The sequence below is a fragment of the Bison bison genome, unplaced genomic scaffold (genome assembly GCF_000754665.1).
Source record: "Bison bison bison isolate TAMUID 2011002044 unplaced genomic scaffold, Bison_UMD1.0 scf7180017864362, whole genome shotgun sequence".
In the NCBI taxonomy this organism is placed as follows: domain Eukaryota; kingdom Metazoa; phylum Chordata; class Mammalia; order Artiodactyla; family Bovidae; genus Bison; species Bison bison.
The window spans coordinates 4,614,053-4,639,397 of NW_011494934.1; the positions used below are offsets into that span (position 1 = coordinate 4,614,053).

The 25,345-nt window shown below is 34.6% G+C and overlaps 1 protein-coding gene across 1 annotated transcript in view; it reads right to left on the bottom strand.

Moving 5' to 3' along the window:
• The window catches only part of SENP6 (SUMO1/sentrin specific peptidase 6), a 122,388-nt gene that overhangs the window by 51,053 nt on the left and 45,990 nt on the right, over nt 1-25,345 (bottom strand). The window contains exons 8-9 of the mRNA XM_010855270.1: nt 23,838-23,858; nt 13,667-13,737 (exon numbers count right to left, since the gene is read on the bottom strand). Coding sequence (XP_010853572.1) covers nt 13,667-13,737; nt 23,838-23,858 — 92 coding nt within the window. The remainder of the gene's footprint in view (nt 1-13,666; nt 13,738-23,837; nt 23,859-25,345) is intronic.

Consider the following 25,345-nt stretch of genomic DNA (forward strand, 5'->3'; position numbering starts at 1 on the left):
AGGAAGGAAAAGCTGTTCCCAAGAACACCTGAGGTTACGTAGCAGCTGCTCCAGCCAGAGCATCCAGGTGTTAGTTATATTCCTATGAAGGCTAACAATGGTATGGTGTTAAATGGATTGGATCAGATCTAAAAAGAAGTTTCCATACAAATGAGTATTAAAGAACTAGAATGTGGCACTAAGTTAAAAAAAAAAGGAGGCAGACAAGATATGGAATTCAGAAAATATAGAGTTATTTGGAATACATAACCGATTACTGACATATTATAATTTACAGAGACAGCTGTCTTAAGACATGGGATTTTTTTTCTCCTCCAACTTTTTTTGGTCTCACTAATTAAATTTTTGTATGTATACAAAAGAGCTTTTTCCTTTTAAACATATTTTAGGAATCTCTGTAATCTCTAAAAAATCTTTGCAAATCATTTTGTTCAAGTATGTCTTTATATCATTTTCCTGCCAGACCCTACTTAGAGAATGACGTTTTAAAAACTATTATCATTTCAATCCATATCATATAATCACACTCATCTGTCCACTATAGCTATCTCATCATGTCTAAGTCACATTTTTCTCTACCACATAATTAACAAGGGAGAAACGAGTGGCCCAAGCCCTGAAAGAAACAGAAAATTGTTTATTGATAATAGAGAAAAACAGTGTTTGTATGTACCACATCTTTATCCATTTCTGCGTCAATGGGCATGTAGGTTGCTTCCTGGCTACTGCTGTTACAATGCTCTATCTATCGCTGCTCTGGCTGTTACAATGCTCTGGCTATTGCTGGTAGTGCTGCAAGGAACACTGGGGTACAAGAATCTTTTTGAATTTTGTGGTTTTCTCTGGGTTTATGCTCAGGAGTGAGATAGATAGATCTTATGGAAGCTCTGTTTTTGGTTTTTTAGGGAAGCTCCATACTGTTCTCCACAGTGGCTGTACCAATTTACATTCCCACCAACAAGGTAGAAGGGTTCCTTTTTCTTCTTGACAAATATACACTACTATACATAAATAACAGATAACTAAACACACACACACATGCCAGAAGAAAAACCCAGAACCAATATACAAAGTACCAAAAGAGCTAATGTTAAATAATCCAGTACTATGAACTGGCTCACTAATTACTTTGAGAAAATTAATTCTGGAGAAACTAATTTTGGCCAATCAGATAAAAAAGAAACTGCTTTCCCAACTTTACACCCTAAGATTTACACCCTAAGATGGCATTTAAAATATTGCCTTCAATATTGTACTTAATCCTCATTTATGGCCTAACAAGCCCAATCCTGTAATCATTTCATAGGCCCAATTAAATAATGTGCTAGCAATCAGTAATTTCCTTGCCTGGAAATATAAGATGTTCATTCACATTGAACACCTAATGTTCATATGTTCCCCCAAAGCTTATTTTACAATAGCTTATATATATATTAGTATATCCTTTTTCAGCTGGATTATATCTGTAATGTGGAAACTTCTGTATCATTGTTATTACAAAATGATTTCAAAGATTTTATTAATTTTTAAGAAAACAAATTTTGGCACCCAAAAAAAGACAACAGAGGAAAACAATTTTAAAATCTGACCCCTCCCTCAATCAAGATTATAGGGTACCAAAAGAAAGAGACAGAAACAGAAAGAATGACATACTTAGAAGTTTTAAGATGAAGCTTTATCTTAAGGTAAACACAACTATGAAGATTATGATAATTCATGTGAAAATTAACTAATTTCAAGTTATAGCCAGAAATATAAAATGGCTAAATACTTAAAACTTGATGAGTATAAAAAAACAGCAAATCCCTAACAAGAGGCTCATGAAAGTTTTAGCAGCTGACTATGAAAGTTATTTTTGCTAAGCTATGTATGACACCGCCTCCAAACCCTCAAAGTACTCCAGGGAGGTACTTAAGATAAAACCTATCCCACCACCCCACCACCTTTTAGGGATGAGAAGGTGAACAGAGTATTAATCCAAGACCACACAAAACAAACACCAAGATTAAGATGGGGCACCATAAAACTCCTAAAAGAAAACATAAGCAGAACATTCTCTGACATAAATCATACCAATGTTTTCTTAGGTCAGTCTCCCAAAGCAACAGAAATAAAAGCAAAAAATAAAAATAAAAAATAAACCAATGAGACCTAATCCAACTAATAAGCTTTTGCACAGCTAAAGAAACCATCAGCCAAACAAAGACAATCTATGAACTGGGAGAAATTATTTGCAAATGATGTGACCAAAAAGGGCTTAATTTCCAAAATATACAAACAGCTCATACAAAACAAACAACCTAATCAAAAATTAGGCAGAAGACGAAAACAGACATTTCTCCAAAGAAGACATACAAATGGCCAACAGGTGCAGGAAAAGATGCTCAACATCACTAATTACTAGAGATTATTAGAGAAGTGCAAATCAAAAGCTACAATGAGGTATCACCTCACACCAGTCAGAATGACCACTATCAAAAAATATGCAATAAATGCTGGAGAGGATGTGGAGAAAAGGAAACCCCTCTACACTACTGGTGGGAATGTAAACTGATACAGCCATTATGAAGAACAGCATGGAGAGTGCTTTAAAAAAAAAAAAAAAAAAAACTAGGAATAAACCTACCATATGACCCAGCAATCCCACCACTGGGCATACACCCTGAGAAAGCTACAATTCTAAAAGACATATGCACCCCAATGTTCACTGCAACACTATTTACAACTGCCAGGACATGGAAGCAACCTAGATGTCCATCTACACATGAATGGATAAAGAAGATGTGATACATACATACAACAGAATATTACTCAGCCTTGAAAAAGAACAAATGTCAGTTCCAGTGAGGTAGATGAACCTACAGCCTGTTATACAGAGTGAAATAAGTCAAAAAGAGAAAAACAAATATATTTTAACATAGATATATGGAATCTAGAAAAATGCTACTGATGAACCTATTTGCAGGGAAGGAATGGAGATGCAGATGAAGAGAATGGACTTGTGGACACAGTGGGACAAATGGAAAAAGCAGCACTGACACACATACACTATCACGTGTAAAACAGATGGCTGGCGAGGAGCTGCTATATAACACAGGAGCCCAGTCTGCTGCTCTGTGATGATTAGAGAGGTGGCATGGGAAAAGCGGAGGGAGGTTCAGGAGGGAACGGATATGTGTACAATTATGGCTGATTTGTGTTGTTGTATGGCAGAAACCAATAAAATGTTGCAAATCAAGTTTCCTAAAGTTAAAAATTTTTAAATAAAATATTCTTTACAATTAAAAAAAAAAAAAAAAACTACAATGAGGTATCACCCTATACCAGTCAGACTGGCCATCATTAAAAGGTCCACCAACAATGAATGCTGGAGAGGGTGTGGAGAAAAGAAAACCCTCCTACACTGTTAGCAGTATGGAGTTCCTCAAAAAACTAAAACTACAACTACTATATGATCTACTACTATATGATCTAGCAATCCAGACAAAACTCTGGCTCAAAGAGACACATGCTGACTTCTGGTTAAAGACAACGGAGTAGGACGTACTCCTACAGCAATGACACCAAAATAACAACTAGCTGCTGAACAACCACTGACAGGAGAACGCTGAAACCCACCAAAAAAAAGATACCCCACATCCAAAGACCAAGAAGAAGCTGCAGCGAGACAGTAGGAGGGAGGCAACCATGATACAATCAAATCCCACACCTGCCAGTGGGTGATGTACAAACTGGAGAACAATAATACCAAACAAGTTCTCCCACTGTCGTGAAGGTTCTCAACTCCACGTCGGGCTTTGCAGCCTAGGGATCTGAAAAAGGACTGGGAATCCCCAGGGAATATGACCTTGAAGACCAGTGGGATTTGACTACAGGACTTCACAGGACTGGAGGAAACAGAGACTCCAGTCTTGGAGGGCACAAACAAAACCTTGCCCACACCAAGATCCAGAGAAAAAGAACAGTGACCCCACAGGAGATTGAACCAAAACTGCCTGGTAGTGCTGAAGGGTCTCCTGTGGAGGCATGGGTTGGCACGACCCCATGGGCTGTAGCCCACCACGCTCCTCTGTCCATGGGATTCTCCAGGCAAGAACACTGGAGTGGGGGGCGATGCTCTTCTCCAGGGGATCTTCCTGACCCAGGGATCAAACCCATGACTCTTGCATCTCCTACACGGGCAGGTGAGTTTTTACGACTAGTGCCACCTTTGTTGGATCACACATATATAATTACCTTAAATGGATTAAATGCACCAATCAAAAGACACAGACCGGCTACGTGGATGAAAATAAGTACATGAATGCACTTCCACTTACCACATCACTCTGCTGGAACCCCCAAATTGCATGTCATTTTATAATGTTAGGTTAATCACGTTCCCATTATGACTTGCAATTATAATTATCTTTTATTTTTTGTCTGGCTATTTCTTGTGAAAACTGATAAACACCTATTACTACTGTGATTATATAACTCTCACTCACTTAATACCACTGTATCATGATCGATCAACAGAAAAATAACAATTCTAAATTTTCGAACATGAGGGAATATTTTGAAGTGATGATATCATTTACACTATGTGTTCCCAGGGCCTTGGGTTAGAAAGGTGTGTATACCTGTTAAAATATATTCAACTGTACACTTATGACTTGTAAATTTCATTATATGTAAATTCTATTTCAAAAACCAAAACTAATGTTTAATAGAAAAGCCTAAAATCCAGATGCATATTAGAATTATCTTTGAATTAAAAAAAAAATACAAATGCTTGTTTTTTTCCTCCAAAGCTCCAGACACGTTTCTAATGAGCAGCCATGTTTGAAAACAACTGGACTATGTTATGTTTTCCTTTTACCTAGTTGGTTTCCCTGTTGCTATTTCATATCCCATGCTCCCATATCATTCACTTCATATTTTCCAATTTCTCCATCTCTTCCTTTGATATTCTTTCTTATCAAGTGTAGTAGAAAAGCTTCTGTATACATACATACAAATAGCATGTATAATATATATATTTTAGAAAACTTACCAACTTTTGCCTAACTAAAAACCTTGCAATATTTTGATTCCACTTGTTTGACTTAATATGAAAAGAATGTTAGATTTATAATTTAAAAAAAAACAGGTATGCAACAAGAAACAAAGGTGTACTGTATAGCACAGGTAACTATAGTCAGTATCTTGTAATAATCTATAATGGAAAATAATCTCAAAAATAATATATATGTATAACTGAATCACCTTGCTTTGCACCTGAAACATTGTAAGTCAACTCTACTTCAATAAAATATATATATTACAGATAAGAATAAATAAATAACTTACATTAAGGCAAGTTAAAAAAAAAAATACATGCACTCTAATGTTCATAGCAACACTATTTAGAATAGTCAAGACATGGAAGCAAGCTAAATGTCCATCAACAGATGAACATATAACATAGACAGAGGAATACCACCCTACCGTAAAAAAAAGAATGAAATAATGCCATCTGCAGCAACATGGATGGACCTAGAGCTTCTCACACTAAACGAAGTCGGGCAGACAAATTATCATATGACAGCACTTATATCAATGTATGTGGAATCTAAAATATGATACGAATGAACTCAATTAAAAAAAAAAACAGAAACAAACTCACAGACACAGAAAACAAATCTACGATTAACAAAGGGGAGAGGGGTGAGACAAATAAATTAGGAGTTAGGGATTAGCAGATACAAACTACTATATATAAAATAGATAAATACCAAGATAAGGCCCTAGTATGTAGCACAGAGAACTATATTCAATGTCTTGTATTAATAATGATCTAGTGGAAAAGAATATGAAAAAGAACACATACTATACATATAACTGAATCATTCTGCTGTATACCAGAAACTAAAACTGTAAATCAACTATACTTCGATTAAAAAAAGAAAAAGATTAGAGTATTTCCTGGTGGATTTTCTAGCTCAATGTCTTTTTAATATACCACCCTATGTCCAGGTATGCAGAAAAGGTAAATATGGAAGCTATTATGAGATAAGTAAAAGTGGTTGGCTCTTTAGAATAAATTTTAAAATCTATTCTATGCTTTAAAAAAGAATGGTCCTCCATAAAAAGAATGTTTATAGTGGCTTTCCTCATAAAAAACAAACAAACAAACAAACCTAGAAATAACTCAGGTATCCATCATAGGAGATTGATAAATAAACTGTTACAGCCCTACAATACAATACTAAAGAGGAAGAAATTGCTAATGCACGCAACAACACTGGTGAATGTCAAAAATTCATCCTGAGGGAAAAGAAGACTTACATAAAAGTGTACATACTGTATTATTCCACTTATGTGAAAATGGTTACCTATGATGGGGCAGAGATGAGAAGTAACTGGTAGGAACATGAGGGAATATTCTGAAGTGATGGTATCATTTACACTATGTGTTCCCAGGGCCTTGGGTTAGAAAGGTGTGTATACCTGTCAAAATGTATTCAACTGTACACTTATGGCTTTTAAATTTCATTATATGTAAATTCTATTTCAAAAGAAAACAAATATATATTGAACTCAAATCAGATGTCTGCTGAAGTATTTAGGAGTAAAACTATACTGGTGTTCGTAATTTTAAATGTACTGGAAAAAGAAGATGAATTTATAAAAATGATTAGATTTACAAATATATAATGCTGCTGCTGCTACTGCTGCTGCTAAGTTGCTTCAGTCGTGTCCGACTCTGTGAGACCCCATAGACGGCAGCCCACCAGGCTCCCCCGTCCCTGGGATTCTCCAGACAAGAACACCGGAGTGGGTTGCCATTGCCTTCTCCAATGCATGAAAGTGAAAAGTCAAAGTGAAGTCGCTCAATCATGTCCAACTCTGAGCGACCTCATGGACTATATACTAAACAATGGTAATTAGAATCCTTACCTTTGGGCTGCTGTTTTTACTATTGCTATCTGTGCATTAGCACGAGAAAAACGTCTTACACTTCCAGAGCATAATGATATATTTTGTGTATTTTCACTCAATTTCTTATTGTTTATTTATAAATACATAATGCAGTAGTGTTCATTACAGAATCTATATGGTACATGTAAATTCACTTTTAAAAGTCGGTTTTTTGGTATGTTTGAAAATTTTCATAATAGAAGTTGGAGGTTGGGTGGGGCAGGGATAGCCCTTTATTTTTGTTTGAAAATTTAGCTCTGCTGGAAAATATATACCTCAAGGATAGTTAGAATACAAACAGCTATCTTTATTATGGTACTGTGGTTATTTATTTGCTTTTAAGTTATTTTTATCACCTTTTAAAAGAGAAAGACAAATTAGAAAAATGGTTTTCTCCATCATGTCGCTGTTACTATGACCGATTTTCATTATAAAATAAAACTAAAGTCATATATTATATTCTCATTATAATCACCTTAAAAATCACTTTGGGCTATGCTGAATATGTGTGATAAACAGAGAACACACTAGGCAAAGAACACAACAGGCAGACATGAATAAAAGAAGAAACTCAAATCCACTTAACATATAAAATGCCTGGTCATTAATGAGGAAATGTGAAAAAACAAATACTATTTCCCAATCAGTCTGGCAAAGCCTGAAAGAATGGTAAGATCTAATACTGCTGAGGAGCATATGAGAAAATAAACATAGATCATGCCTGTTGGGTGCTGATACCCTTTATAGAAAGCATTTTGGCAGAAACATATCAAAAGTCTTTAAAATGTACATAACCTTTGACCTTGTAATTTTATTTCTAAGGACGTGATCTAAGGAAATAATATAAAATACACAAAATGTGCTAAATTATTAATCATAATATATAATATCAAAACATTAAAATTTAATTATACTATATAAATATAGTGGGTCACCTCACATCTATTAAAAAATAAGAGACTTGGCTATAGTCCATTTGATTCTTGTAATTGTGTTTCATTGTGGTATTCCTCTGGAATTCCAGTATCTCTTAATGAGAGTACAGGAACCAGATATCATAACAGTCAAGATGCAAGTTATACAACAATACACACAGTATAAATGCATCAAAAAATAGCTATATATGCACAGAAGTCTGGCAAGTTATCAATATATGTTAAGATACTAAAAGAAGATACCTTGACTGATTAAGATGAGGGGATATATTTCTTCTGCAAATGAGTTAAAACACTGCTAAGTCAGATGATTTAAGTTAGAATCATAATGTAATTACATTAAGAATTTAATTAAATATTTACTCAGAGACAGCATATAACATCTATTCATTCTCTGATAAGAACACACAATCAGAATGGAAACCAAAAAGGAAGCTTAAGAAATCAGAAAGAAAAAGGGAGATCTTAAGACATTATTTTTCATGCTTAGAAAAACTGTAAAAAGAACACCAAACAAAAAATCAACAGTGATATGTGACATGTCCAAAAATTACACCAATACTTAATTTTTACAAGTTTCAGTTTAACTGTACAGAACTGTTCATCAGTAATTACTAGCCTAGTGCTGATAAATAACTATAATTCATATTAAATGCCTCTTAAATGCAAAATAAAGGAGAAAAATAATAAAGGAAGTCCTCATAAGTGTTAAGAACTATAAAAAGATAGTGATACCTTTAAAGGAGAAAATTATTCCAGGTGCTATGCCACTAACTACTGATCCTGGGGTGTGAAAATTTTATTTTAAAAACTATCTCCAAGGGAATCCTAAAATAAAACGCAATCTTTATGAAACAATATACACATTATTATAGCCCTATCATTCATACTATATCCAAGTATATATGAACCTACCTAACACAAAACTGCGGAGAAGGCAATGGCACCCCACTCCAGTACTCTTGCCTAGAAAATCCCATGGACGGATGAGCCTGGTGGGCTGCAGTCCATGGGGTCGCTAAGAGTCGGACACGACTGAGCGACTTCACTTTCACATTTCACTTTCCTGCATTGGAGAAGGAAATGGCAACCCACTCCGGTGTTCTTGCCTGGAGAATCCCAGGGACAGGGGAGCCTGGTGGGCTGTCGTCTATGGGGTTGCACAGAGTCGGACACGACTGAAGTGACTTAGCAGCAGAGACACAAAACTGAACTGACCTAACACAAAAGAGCTATCAGTTCAGTTCAGTGCAGTCGCTTAGTCGTGTCCAACTCTTTGCAACCCCAAGGACTGTAGCACGTCAGGCTTCCCTGACCATTACCAACTCCCAGAGCTTGCTCAAACTCAGGCCCGTCTGGATGGTGATGCCATCCAACCATCTCATCCTCTGCCATCCCCTTCTCCTCCCGCCTTCAATCTTTCCCAGCATCAGGGTCTTTTCAAATGAGTCAGTTCTTCGCATCAGATGGTCAAAGTATTGGAGCTTTAGCTTCAGCATCAGTCCTTCCAATGAATATTCAGGACTGACTTCCTTTAGAATGGACTACTTGTACCTCCTTGCAGTCAAACAGACTCTCAAGAGTCTCCTCCAACACCACAGTTCAAAAGCATCAATTCTTCGGCGCTCAGCTCTCTTTATAGTGGAAAGACCATAGCTTTGACTAGATGGACCTTTTTGGCAAAGTGATTGATGTCTCTGCTTTTTAATACGCTGTCTAGGTTGATCATAGCTTTTCTTCCAAGGAGCAAGCATCTTTTAATTTCATGGCTGCAGCCACCATATGCAATGATTTAGATCCCAAGAAAATAAAGTCAGCCGTTGTTTCCACTGCTTCCCCATCTATTTGCCATGAAGTGATGGGACTGGATGCCATGATCCTAGTTTTCTGCATGTTGAGTTTTAAGCCAACTTTTTCACTCTCCTCTTTCACTCTCATCAAGAGGCTCTTTAGTCCTTCTTCACTTTCTGCCATAAGGGTGGTGTCATCTGTGTATCTGAGGTTATTGATATTTCTCCTGGCAATCTTGATTTCAGCCTGTGTTTCCTCCAGCCCAGTGTTTCTCATGATGTACTCTGCATAGAAGTTAAATAAGCAGGGTGACAATATACAGCCTTGACGTACTCCTTTTCCTATTTGGAACCAGTCTGTTGTTCCACGTCCAGTACTAACTGTTGCTTCCTGACCTGCATACAGGTTTCTCAAGAGCAGGTCAGGTGGTCTGGTTTTCCCATCTATTTCAGAATTTTGCAGTTTACTGTGATCCACACAGTCAAAGGCTTTGGCATAGTCAATAAAGCAGAAATAGATGTTTTTCTGGAACTCTCTTGCTTTTTTAATGATCCATCAGATGCTGGCAATTTGATCTCTGGTTCCTCTGCCTTTTCTAAAACCAGCTTGAACATCTGGAAGTTCATGGTTCACATATGCCAGCACACCAGGACTTATGTAGCTCCCAGGACTGGTGTATTCAGTGCCCCTGACTCTGCAGCAGGTCTCTGTTGACCCACAACTCAGCCGGAGACTCCTGGACACTCGCAGGCAAGTCTGGCTCAGTCTCTTGTGGGGTCACTACAGTAAAGAGTCTGCCTGTAATACACAAGTCCAGGGTTCAATCCCTGGGTCAGGAAGATCCCTTGGAGAAGGGACTAGCTACCCACTCCATTATTCTTGCCTGAGGAATTCCATTAACAGAGCAGCCTGGAGGTCTATAGGCTATGGGGGCGCAAAGAGTTGGACATGACTGAACAACTGCAACTAACACTGTCACTTTTTTACAAGCTAAATATACCAATATCCCTTTCCCAAAGCTAACATGTTTCATGTGGACAGGTAATATTTATACATATACATACATATATATATATATTTACACACTTTATTATGAGTCCACAGGCACAAACTGAGTAAGTAAATAAAGCAGCAAGTACAGCTCTTCCCTATAAAAAATTTTCAATTAACACATGTAAAAGAAATAAAATAGAAGACTACCATTAATAAACACTGAGTAATAATTGTTGCCAGCAAGAGCTACCAAAAGATGCTAGTATCAGTGGACACAATTTTGAGGAAAAAGAGGGTATCTGCATAGTGTCAGAGTCCCAAGTTATTAATAAGGAGGGGAAAATAGCTGTATGGTGGAAGAACTCACCAGAAACTACCTAAGTAGGAGATCATGTTTAACAGTAATTAAGACAAACCAACATCATACAACCCTTGATATAATGTGTAGAAAAAGACACAACCTAACTTTCATGAAAGTTTTGCCAAAAATGAACAGCCTCAATCTAATCATAAGATGCAAAGAGCTGACTCATTGGAAAAGACTCTAATGCAGGCAAAGATGGAAGGCAGAAAGAGAAGGGGACATTAGAGGATGAGATGGTTGAATGGCATCACCAACTCAATGGACATGAGTTTGAGCAAACTCCAGGAGATGGTGAAGGACAGGGAAGCCTGTAACAGTGCAGTCCATGGGGTTGCAGAGTCAGACATGACTGAGCAACTTAACAACAACAAATCATAAGATAACATTATTCAAACTTCCAAACAGAAAGGCATTCTACTAGTATTCTTCAAATTAATCAAGGAAACTTAGGAGATGTAACCAGTATAAGATCCTCAAACTGGATCTTGGAACAGAAAAAAGTTATCAGTGAAAAACTGGTGAAATGAGACCAATGTCTATCTGCTTAGTTTAAATGTTATACCAGTGACAATCTCTTATTTGCAAATGTACTATGACTATAACATGACTATAACATGCTCTTAATGCTAACATTAAGAGCAACTGGGAAAAAGGTAAATGAGTTCTAGTTTTATAACTTTTCAGTATTCACTTAAAATGATTTTAAAATAAAAAGGTTTTTTAAAAAAGGTTATTCTTATCTATTTAGTGAATGTCACTGAATCAACAAAGTTTTTTTTTTTAATTTCGTTATTTTTGGCTCCCCTGGGTCTTCATTGCTACACAGACTTTCTCTAGTTTTGCGGGTGGGGGATGGGGGGTGGTACTCTGCAGCTGTGGTGCTTGGGCTTAGCACCATGGTGGCTTCTCTTATTGCAAAGCACGGCCTTATCTACACAGGTGGGCTCCGTAGCTGTAGCTCATGGGCTTAGTAGCCCAGTGGCATAGGGAATCCTTCCAAACCAGGGATCTAACCAGTGTCCCCTGCACTTGTAGGCAAATTCTTAACCACTGGACCACCAGGGAAGTCTCTGAATAAACAAAAAATGTTTGTAAAATGTCTGGGGCTCACTGATATCTAAAACCATATAACAGGCCAAATCACTTAACTTACTGAAATGCATCTGGGGAAAGGGAATGATAACCGTACCTATTGTGTAGTTCTTCCCTGAGGATCAGAAATAAGTTTCTTTTTGATCTAGGGAGAAAATAGTAAAGCACAGTGGTTAAGAGAACGTGTGGTCTTTATCATCATATAGACCTGGATTCCAGTACTAGTTTGTGTCCTTGAGCAAGTTATATAATCCCTGCAAACCTCAATTTCTTCCTCTGTACAAAACGGAGGTAAAGTTGGACTTAGCTTATTGAGATCCTGGGTAGGGAACTAGGATAAAAGCAGATAATCAATGTCAAGCATCTGACTCAGCTCAAGTGCGGGGTATGAGTTCAGTAAAGATTTAAGGTATGAATGTTAAAGAAGCTAGTCATTACTACCACATTTAATAAACCTAGTGAGCATAACTATGCATTACAAAGTATACTAATTCACATTCATAACAACTGCAAAATTATTAAGAAAGAATCTATGTCTCAAATATTCCCTTTATAAAATATGTTCTATATATACACAAAAGATTTTCATCCAAGTTATAGAAAAATACAGGTGCTTTAAAAAAAAAGAAAAGAAACTGTTGGCAACCAGGAAAAACTCAGCTGCTTAAAATCATTCAATTTTGGATAGTAAGAGACACTACTGCTATTTAAAACAAGCAAAAGGCCTATGGGATTAAGAGATACAAACTACTATACATAAAATAGATAAGCAACAAGAATATATTCCATAGAACAGGAATTATAGCCATTATCCTATAACAACTTAATGGACAATAACCTGTAAAAATACTGAATCACAACACTGTACACCTAAAACTAATAATGTAAATCAAAGTATACTTCAATTTTTTTTAAAAAAGCCGAAAAATACACAAGCAAAGGCCTGCGGAAAACAAGATGGACACACAGATTGAAAATCTCTAAATAATGAACATCAATTTGATGGTAGAAACAGCTTTCATAAATGCTAATTGCTCTTGTTAGTAATTTTTAAAAAATTGTTTCAATGTAAATTAAATTTCTACTTACAATAATATTTCAACATCTACTATTAACACACTTTTATCAGGTATGGTCTCTTTTTAACTCAGTGATTTTCTTGTCTAGAATAATTTTGATCCTAAAATTTAGAATATATTAGGCAACCACTGAATTAACACTGTTGCACTATATTAAGATTATAACATAGTGCAACAAAACAGAATTCTGAAGCTATAACCCATCCAGAGTTAATATTTGGATCCTGAATTTAACAACAATGCTAATATAATCAAAAAGACTTCCAACTATCATCACCTGAATGTGTACTCTCTGAATCATTCTCCAGTGATTTCAGATGAGAAATTCTCAAGTCAGTTATTAAAAATGGGTCTATGTATTTCTAGTCTAACTGGGAATATTCTAAAGCCAGTGCTACATCCCTAATTTACCTTTCATACAACAACTCAAAACCCTTCACAGGTGTTAACAAATAAAACTGCACACTTACCAACACCTTGGGGCCGACTTAACCTTACAGGGTTACTTTCAAATTTTTGGACATGAGGTGGGTATTCTTTCCTAAAAAGGAAATTCATATAGTTTTACTCTAAAAGAAAAAAAATATTTTTAAAATGAAAAAGTAGAGGGAATACTTACAATATGTTTATCAAAAGCAAATCATAGCTTGTTACATAAAAAGACGTAATATAAAATAACACTATATCACACAAACATACTAAACCTTAATGCACTACAAGATCCCTAAGGGCAGTGATTATATTTTATTTAAACTGTTAATCTATGCCAGCCAACAGTGGGCAGTCTTTCAAATAAACATTTAATAAATGAATCCAAATATTTATCTTTTCAAAGTAGTCACTTTGGGAAGATACATATATCTCCCCAATGCACAAAATTTTAGAATTTTTCTTTTGGAACTACCTTCATAATCCATTTATAAAAACTTTAAAAAAAAAAAAAAGAAAGGCTTGTAATATTTCATTGTCACATGCAGTTCTGAAATAAATTACTCAGCTTAGAATAAATATCTGCCCTATTTTGCTGTAAATGTTTCTAGCTATTTAAAAATCAATGAATAAAGGGAATAAAGACTGAATTTGATCTTGTTCTTCAGGATAATTACAAAAGCAGTAAAAAAAAAAAAAGCTATATACAAAACTAGAAATCATGAAACAAGTATTCATACTGTGTAGTCACAAGTATGAATATTTGTGACTATATAATGGGGTTATTAATACTTTAAAAAGTATATTAATTACATTGTCAGACTTCACACACAACCAATTCTCAGAATTCTGAACAGGAATCCTTAGTAAATAGGATCCTAAAATGTCAGAGAAGTCCAAATATACACCAGTTTGGGAGAAAAGCAAAAAACCTATAGCTAAATTATGGGATAAAACCATTAAAGAAGGAGATGTGCAACAGACGAGGGAGCTAAAAATAGCTACTTCCCCATCCAAATGAAAGGCTCCAAAAATATTTTCATATTATTTAATGGGGGAATTAAAAGAGGTTATTCTGTTCTTTATAAATCCATTTGCACAAGTGATCAAACCTATCACAAAGCAATACAATTCAACAAAAATTAAACAAAAATCCTAAAGGAGTTTTCCTTATAAGGATTTCATATTTTTATATTGCAAAAGTCAAAGCACCTGAATTGAAAGCAAAATAAGAAAATGACAAGAAGAACATAGTAAGAGTAGTGACAGTAGTGTACTTTTGATAGCAGCTAGCAAATAGTGAGCATAATGTGCCAGGTACTGTTCTAAGTGCTTTGCATCTATTAATTACTTTGGCCTTCATGATAACCGTATAAAGTATATACTACTGTTACCACTTTACAGATGAGGAAACTGAGGCACAATGAGGTTAATTAACTTGCCCATGGTCACAGAACTACTAAATAGCAACACCAGAATCTAAATCCTAGCAAACTGCATCAGTATTGGTAAGTAATGGTATTTTCATTATTATCATTGAGCAGTATGTGGTCCAACTGAGTCGCTTCCACACTGTCAAAATTTTGTGAGGATACAAATTGTGAAGATGAGAATTTGCCTCAGAGACAGCAGTACCAGTGCTATGAAAAATAAGGTTTTCAGCTCCTAAAGTACATGTTTTTATACTCTACACATGTTCACACTAAAAATTATATAATATAGTCTTATCCATATACAATCAATTTTCAATCTGTTATAACTCTACACTGGAAAAATAAAAATATCAACTATAAAATACAACCGAGGCAATAAATTTGAAGCAAAATATGATACAACTATAGTAAACTCCAAAACCTCTATGTATTAAAACAGTGGACAATAGAAACGGTAGATATTCTTAAATACTAAGGATTATCAACAAGCAGAATGATTTGACAGAATGGCCACAAAATCTGGAAATACAGATAATTTGGATTTTTGTCTATTTAAACCTGCTTTACTTATTCTGGGGTATGCTATAAACACAAGTTCATTCGGTAATAACTGGTATAAATCATCCAAGACAACATATCACAGATATATAGAGATTACTAATTCACTCAGCTCTCTGCTATTTGACAGAGTGCACTGAACCATGCATTGCTGATGAGGAACAAAATGAATATATATGTCATATAATGTCCATGACCATCATGTATTGTCATGTTAAAAATTATGTACATGTGCCAACATTTCCAAACCTTATGGCCACTCTGTATCTGATATTTACTATACTTTGCCCTATACAGAGCAAATTTTGTTTTAAAAAATAAAATAAGCAAATTACTGAAGTAAAAGCATGCCTTAATTTTAATATAATTAAACAAGAATTTCAGAATAAAAGTATTTGTTTAATAAGAGAATTAAAAGAACTTTATAATCTTGTGTTAACTTTTGTTAGGTAATCAAAAATAAACTTTGTTAATTTCTCAGTATAAAGGTTCCAACACTCAACAGACATTAAAAATTTCAAACTTCAAACTAGTATGATGCTTAAGGCTAGGATTTAATTTCCCAGTGGATTTTCTTTCCTACCTTAAACCAAGCAGAAGCAGAGAAGTGTCCCTACTAACTGGGAGCATTTTTTCTTCTTTCTTTTGCTTCTGAGTAAGTGTTTTGTATGTAAGTTTTAGAGAACCTCATTTCATGGATCATGGATCCAATATTTCACAAGCTGCATAAAACTAGATACCTTTTCCCCCTTCTGTGCAAAACTGTTTAAATAACATCAGAATGTTCCATTTATTAAAGGTTAGATGGGCTTCAGCTTTGGAAGTCTTTTTTTTTTTAATAAATAAAATTTAGAACAAATTTAGATTTACTGAACGGTTGAAAAGATAGTTCAGAATTCTCTTATATCCCTTACCCAGTTTCTCCTAATGTTAATACCTTCATCACCCTCATATCTATGTCAAAAGACCCAAAAATCAACATTTGCACATGGCTATTAACTAAATGCTAGGCTTTGTTTGAATTTTACGAGCTCTTCCACTTTTTACTAATATCCTCTTTGTTCTAGAATACAATCTAGGATTCACTGTTTTTAGTGATCCTGTCTCCCTAGGTGTGCGTGTGTGCATGTGTGTGGCTCAGTCATGTCTGACTCTTTGCAACCCCATGTACTGTAGTCTGCCAGAATCCTCTGTCCATGGAACTCTTTAGGCACAGACACTAGCCTGCCAGGCTCCTCTGTCCATAGAATTCTCCAGGCAAGGATACTGGAGTGGGTTGCCATTTCCTTCTCCAGGGGATCTTCCCAACCCAGGGACTGAACCTGGGTCTTCTGTACTGCAGGCAGATTCTTTACCATCTGAGTCACTACAGAAGCAGCTTCTTTATTTCTCAGACTAAAATTCTTTTTCATGACCCTGGCACTTCGGAAGAGACTAGTTAGTTATTACATAGAATACCCCTCAACGTGTGTCTGGTGTTTCACTCATGACTAGACCGAGCCTGTAGGTTTGGTGGATGTCTCATCACATCCTATCAGAGGTTACATGATATCAGTGATTTATAACACCAGTAAGATTAACTGTGATCATCTGGCTAAGGTAATGTCTGTCAGGTTTCTCCACTCCAAAGTTTATTTTCCAGTTCCAATGTTCTATTTGGAAGCAAATTCAATTAGCCCAGCCCACAAGAGAGGCAAGGGTACTTAAACTCTGAGGCTTCTTCCCTGGTGTCTCAATAGTAAAGAATCCACAATGCAGGAGACGCAGGTTTGATCCCTGGGTCAGACCCCCTGAGAAGGAAATAGCAACCCACTCCAGTATTCTTACCTGGAAAATCTGGTAGACAGAGAAGCCTGGCGGGCTACAGTCCATGGAGTTGCAAAGGAGTTGGACACAACTTAGCAACTAAACAATGCTTCAATTCTATTTCTTCCTGAAGAGGGGAGTATCTACATATATTATTTATTTGGAATTCTTCTGCAGCTGTCAATTTCCCCCAATTCATTTTATGCAGCTTACAAAAATTTTAGGTTAGTTCAGTAAGTAAATCACTTATTCAATTATTTATACCAGTACCACCAATGGATATTTATTTTATACTTTATGTTATAATCCAATTGTTTTGGTTCTGGCCCTTGGGAGCTCTTTCAGTTGGCTCTTGTGTTCCTTTCCTGTCCTTTTTAATTCTGATAAAATATGCATAAAATTTACAGAAACATGGAATGCTTCACCAATCTGCATGTTATCCTTGTACAAGGGCCATGAACATCTTCTGTACTGCTCCAATTTTAGTGTATGTGTTGTTGAAGTAAGCGCCCTTTGGTTTTTTGAATTGGATTCTGATACTACAAGATACTCTAAGATTATTTTGTGTTTTCCCTAACCCATCCCTGCTGCTGCTAAGTCGCATCAGTCGTGTCCGACTCTGTGCGAACCCATAGACGGCAGCCCACCAGGTTCCCCCATCCCTGGGATTCTCCAGGCAAGAACACTGGAGTGGGTTGCCATTTCCTTCTCCAATGCATGAAAGTAAAAAGTGAAAGTGAAGTCGCTCAGTCGTGTCCAACTCTTAGCAATCCCAGGGACTGAAGCCTACCTGTGTCCATGGGATTTTCCAAGCAAAAGAGTACTGGAGTGGGGTGCCATTGCCTTCTTCTAACCCATCCCTAGAATCAGCCATTTCTCCAGGTTCCTTTTATTAGAATATTAGAAACCAGGATCTGAGTGCTGGTTTATTTTTAGTTGGTTTTAATAATTCACTTTATAAACTGTTCCACTGCTGTAACTGATTGCAAAAGATGTAAATTCTATAACAAAAATTAAATGTGTCTATTTTCCATTAAAATCCATTATTCTAAACTTATGTTTAAACTTCAAATTTTTGCAGATTTATTAAAATTTCCCAAAGTTGTACTCTAACCAAAAACATTTTTGCATTTTAAATATTTTAGGGGAGCTTTATTCATTTCTCAGAGTATGTCCATTATGAAATGCACTCCTTTATCCTATTTAATGCTTCTCATCCTTAATTTGGTCTCATTTGTTGCTAAAATTCTACTCATGCTTTTCTTTTGTTTGCATCTTTAACTTATTTTTAATTGGAGGATAATTGTTTTCTAATAGTCTGTTGGTTTCTGCCATATTGTTTGTGTCTCTTTTGACTCTAAGAGTCAAGAGACCCTTTACTTACAAACCATTATTTTAGAAGTAGCTGATTCTTATAAATAGTATGATACAGCTGAGTTTAAACAACATATTTGTCTTTTAATAAACATATTCAACCTGATCACAATTATTGCAGCTGATAAACTTCATGTTTTCCTTTCATCTTACCTTATGAGTTAGTTGTTTTTTATATTTGTTTCATTCTTTCCTCTTTTTTCCTATTTTTACTGACTTACACAATTACTTTTCTTTCTTTTTAAATTTATTTATTTGGCTTCGATGTGTCTTAACTGAGGCATGTGGGATCTAGTTCCCTGACCAGGAATCGAACCCAGACTCCCTGCACTGGGATTGCGGAGTCTTGGTCACTGGCCCACCAGGGAAGTCCCCACAATTACTTTTCATTTATTTTTTTCTCCTCTGGTTAATGTAACAAATACAATAGTTACCTTCCCTGTCTCAACTCTTACTTCAATTGCATACTATGTTCATTAACATGGTATCAAGATTCCAACTATTTCCTCAAGCAAGATATTCTACACACCCCAAAGACATAAAGATCTTTAAAATCCTTTCACTTCCCCATCCTATCCCATTCAATCCCTCTCCCTTAAAAAGCCATAAGATTCCTTTTACCTATGTCTTTCTACCTCTCTAATTCCTAGACTTTGCTGAGCTATTAATAGTTTTGAACAGTCAAAGATTATTACTGCTATTCTATTTGGTAAGTGAAACAAGCTTAGCCTCAATTAAATAACCACATAAACCATACATAAAAGACTATTTTTTTAAAAATCTCAGATATTTATCAGGTAGTAACACTTCTCTACCTAAAATGCACTGCACATTTTCAGTGAGTGCACCAATGTAAAACTCAAACTCTTGAGATCATCTTACAAAGCCTTTTATGATCTAGGGGTTCTAGCTGACCTTACTAAAGCAACCCTCGTAACATTTTCCCCTTTGCTCCCCAAGTTCCAGCCACAGTGGTCCTTCTTTCTTTCTCTGAACATACCATACTCATGCCAGCATTAATATCTTAGTACCACCTCTTTCCTATCTGAAGAAGCCATCTCTATGATCACTGTATCTGAGTCTACATTCAGTCAGTCCTCGCTTAAACGTTAGCTTTGTAGCTGAGTTTCTCTGAATATCTAAAGAAACCATATTGTCACACTATATCACATCATCCAATTGTACTTTTAAACACAGAACTTATTAGGTGCTTTACTTATTCATTATCAGTTGTTGTCCATCAAAATGTAAACTACAGGAAAACAGAGGTCTTGCCTGTTTTGTTTGTTCATCACTGTATTCTTATGCCTAGAACATAGCAGGCACTTGATAAATAGTTGGAAGGAATAAATGTATATAACTAAAAGGCAGTATGTAATTGGAAGTGTATTTATCAGGTCCAACAATTATCTAAATATTGCAGTACAAGGATGACAATGTCAAAACTGAACCATTGGCTACCATGCAGCCACCTTAAAGGAATTCAAAATATTAGCCTATGTGAAAATAATATAATTCAGGCATGGTAAACTAAACATTTATTGATTAGACAGGCTAGCCAGAAGTTCACCACACCTGGATTCTCTAGTCTGTTTACTGTCCTTCTTCCTTTTTAGACCTTTTCTAACGTTTCCATATTCAACCACTGTTTTCCTCACAGTATGCTTTATTATGTGGCAAGGCATGTCATTCTTCTCTTCCCTCATTTACTCTTTTTACAAAATTAAGACTGTTGCTCTTCTCCAATATTTACTCTTCGAAACAAACTTGAGTCAATTGGTCAAATTTCCTAAAGTAACAAAGTCAACAGGATTTCTAACTAAAACTCCATTAAATTTATGTTAAGGAGCAACTCTATCAAATAACCAACCAGGAACCAAATATATGCCTCAAATCAGGGTTCTTTAGGTATATTTATAAGGGAGCTATACATCATTAATTTTATTATTGAATATTTTAGTTTCTACTATGAATGAAATTTTGATCTTTTCAATATATACTTCAATTGATGAGTGAATTAAAAAAACTTAATTACTATTAGTCTTACAATCCAGTATCTTGCTATACTCATTTCTCAGATATCAAGATAGTATTTTATACGGCTAATATAAATTGGTACTACCTGTCTGCAAAACAGTTTGGAAGTACCTATCAAGAACATTAAAAATATTTATAAAGAATCCTTCCTAGAGATTTATCTTAAGAGACATATTTAGAAATTTATATACAAAGTTGTTCATCAATGTGTCATATGTAACGGTGAAAAACAACCAGACATGGGTTAATGGGTAAATAAATTATGTATATCTGCAGGACAAGCTATTCTGTGATCATTAAAAATCATTTTTAGAAGCCAAAATTCAGAATATGCAGCTGTATTTTTACTATGACCCCCCTGTTAGATATAAAGGACAGAGGAAAATACATTGTAAAAGAAATGTATAAAGATGCTAATGATGTATTATAAAATATTTCATTATAACAGTTGTCTTTTCAAACATACCCCATATTTAAGTAAACATGTCTAGTGTTTCACATATATTCTTTCACTACATTCTTTTCACCTTTGTACCTTTCTGTTATTTCAAAATTCTGTATAATATGAACATACTATTTATAATAAAATATTTTTAAAACTTTTGAAATTACTATGTGCTCATTTCATAATGGGTCACAGTCTATTTAAAGAGGGGGGAAAAAACAGTTCTAATACCAGATTAAGTATCCCAGGCTGCTGGTGCCAGCACGTACACTGTATTCATAACCCACTGTCCAAGAGTCAGAAAAGAAGTCACTTAAGTCATCAATGTCACTTACAACAAAGAAAAATGGGAGCAATTTTTTTAAGTTTGAAAGCTCTGGACCTTAAAATGATTGTTTATTATTTATTCCAGCTTGGTTTTAAACCTAAAATATACCTCATTGTGCCCAGTATATAGTTTAACCTTCCACAACTTCCTATCTTTCAATTTATTACATAAGCTATCCTCTTGTAAAGCAATCATTTAGTTCAGAGATTTTTAGTCCTTCATATGTTAAGGGATAAGGATAAAAAATTTTCTATTGCTCTTCAAAGGTCAGAAAAAAAGATGTGACTTTGCTTGTAAGAAGAGAGGGGAAAAGGCTTATGTCAAAAATAGTTCCAGAGTAAAATCTACTGACAGAAAATTTCTCAGCTTAACTCTGACAAAGATAAAATAATTTTAGGTAAGAATCCAAAGGATTAATGGACTAAATTGAAGCTAACAGTAACAAAGGTGCTAAATAAAGCACTCCAGTGTATTTACGTATTTTATAAATACCTGCTGCTTTATGCTAGTCCCTGACTGTAATGTTGGTACAAAAGACAAAGAATTTCAGTATCTATTACAGATATTTCAAACTTTACAGAATATATGTCACTTTCAAATTATTATCTCATTTGTTCTTCACAAATCTCCTTCAAAATTGGGCAAATATCATTATTCCCATTTTAGAGTAAGTTATATGGTAACACTGGTTACTTAATTCTATACCTTTTGATTCCTATTCCAGTTTTATTCCAACAAGACTACAAGCTCCAAGAGGGTAGGGATTTCTGTCTGCTCCTAGAAGAGTGCCTTGGCACATAGAGTCACTAAAACATTTGCTGAATGTATCAGTGAATAAATTTCCACAACAGAAATATGCCTAAGAAGCCAAAACAGTGGGGGAAAAAAATCAGTTTAACTCTCCAAGGCTATTGGGAGAAAGAGAATACTCTAAGCTCTATACTATTCTGATAATATAACAATACCTGCATTTTATCTACTATAACACACAGGAAGGAATGTTTATTTCTATAAAACAACAGTCTGGTTCATGTGTGACTGTATAGTTATTTAATGTATATTCTTCAGCAATTTTATTAAAAAATCTTATTAATGGTCTTCTCTCCAAAATGAGTCATTTATGAGTTAAAAATTTAAAAGACATAAAATCTATATCTGACAAGAAATAATAATTTACTCAAAGAGAAATAGAAGAATAAATTTTCTTTTCCAGGATATAAGTAATAAAATATCTGCACAACCCATTCATTTAAAACATATAAGAACTGTGAGGTATTTCAGAATTATAAAATAATATGCCTAAATCTTTTGCTGACAGAATCACCTTATAGCTCAGAAACTTGGTGTTCATGAAGTAAGATGGAATATATAGCATTCTATAAAACACTGTAAGTTGTCCTCTTTGCTTCCTCTACACCTTTAAACAAAAGTATAGAGTCAAAGTCACACAATTAAATCAAAGTATAGAATGTCCCTTCTTTTGACTGTCACCAATGACACAAAAGTATTGTCTTAATACAAGCGTTGTTTACCTGTTTTGGGAGGGGAGAATTCATAAAAGGTTCCTGAGATTCAGGGAAGCAAGACAAAAAGATACGCACATGCACAAAAATTTCCACATATACACATTGAGGAGAGAGCTATTCTTAAGGGTATTTGCTTCAAAACAACTACAATCATTTCACTATTCAAAGAAATGTGTTCTTAAAGACTTGTTTCTATGTTATTTACGTTACATTATTCAACATTTCTGCTAAAGGATGATGTGTCTGCTAGAATTATTACAAAGGGAACAAAGAAGGATCATAAAATTCTGTCACAAAATTTTGGGTCAGAATAGAGTTTTAACTCCAAGCTTAAGGTATTCTATTCAATTTTTCACCTCACTCTAATAAAGTATTAAGCAAAAATATTATCAGTAAAATACAACAAGAAATATTTATATTATGTAACTGAAAATAATTTTACTACTAAGATCCTGAAATACTTTATTTAAAGTAGTTACACATCAGTATAAATAAATAATAATCATTCATGGGAAAATGTATGTTGAGAATTATGGTGAAATATTACTCACGTAAATCAAATATCACGTTGTGCTATGTTTCCTTTTATTAAAATAATTAATAAGCTTAATGATGAACTCGAATTCAGTGATTTTTCAAAGCATATAAATAATATGATATTTTATTGTTGTATCCATGCTCTAATTTCATCAATATTAAGCTTACCTTTCCTTTTGGTCCAGACTGCTTAAAACATGAAAAAGAAAAAAAACGTAAGAGGCAAGACCTCATTTTGATATATCACTATAGTTTTAGTAAGTGCAGTCAATAAGGCAAAACTATGATTTACTTGTTTTAAATACATCACATATGTTATATACTAGTGCTTTCAATCCTCTCAGATATGTAAATTGGTTTTCAATTTTTGTCAGTACAGAAACTAATTTATATCTAAACATATTTAAAGAAGAAAAAAGGATGTATAAAGGTCAAAAAATTCTTGAAAGAGCTTTATTTAACGATACAACATTTTAGGACATGTGTTATTTAGAGTGGTTACAGCAATAGTCTCCAAGGAACAATACAATTTTCTAAAAGCTATACAATTTTTAGAGGTCCCAATTCCGTTATCAGGAGCGATTACAGCAGTCCCTTGGTTATCTGTACGGGATGGGTTCTAGGACCCCATGCAGATACCAAAACAGTGGGTACTCATGTCCCTTACATAAAAGGGTATGGTATTTCCTCCCATATACAGCAAATCATTTCTAAATTACTTATAGTGCCTAATACAATGTAAATGTTATATAAACAGTTGCAAGCACGAGCAAATTCAAGTTTTGGTTTCTGGAACTTTCTGGAATTTTTTCCTTGAATATTTTTTAATCTGTGGTTGGTTGTATCCACAGATGTGCAACCTCCAGATACAGAAGTCCAACTGTATTTGCTTCTGAGCCAAAAAAAATCAAAAATAAAAATTTAAGGTTGACACTTTTCCACAAAAGCTTTATATTAAATACAAATATATGGCTGGAGACACTAGAAAAAATCCTGGGACTTAAAATCATGGCCTCTATTCAAAAGTCCAAAGTATAAAAGGTCCACCCTTTTCCACAGTTCATGGAAAATTTAAAAAGCTATCAACATCAATTACTCAAGGGTTTTTATAAAACCCTCAATTTAGAATAAGAGTCACATTCTGCAATTATTCCTATTACAAAGAAAAATAAATATTCAGAACTGTAAGCAAAACATAGTTAATAAAAATCTCTGAGTCCCTATATTAACTCCTGAATTCCTATCATGTGAAGCATACAAGTAAATTATCCATTCAGTCCTGGCAAATTAAGAAAAAATAATATGGTAAGTTGGTTTTACATAAACAACATTGTAAAGAAACATTTATCTCTTTAAAAAAATTTTTTAATGATAAGGAAAAGAAGTATTACAAACTTATATGAATACCATATTTGAAATTTTACTTTTGTTATTTAAAAAATGTGATAATCTGTATAAGATAAATTTATATTGGACAAATGACAGAAAAATGAAGGAAAATTATCTATCATAAACCTATTAAAGTGAAACAAAATATAAACATAAAAGCTCAATCTGTCTGTCCTTATGTATTTATTTCTTATGGTGTTACATTTTTAAGAAAAGTAAAATGAAAACCAAAACTGAGGCATTAATACCTAATCTAGTCATTTCCTACTCTACACTGTTGTGCCCAG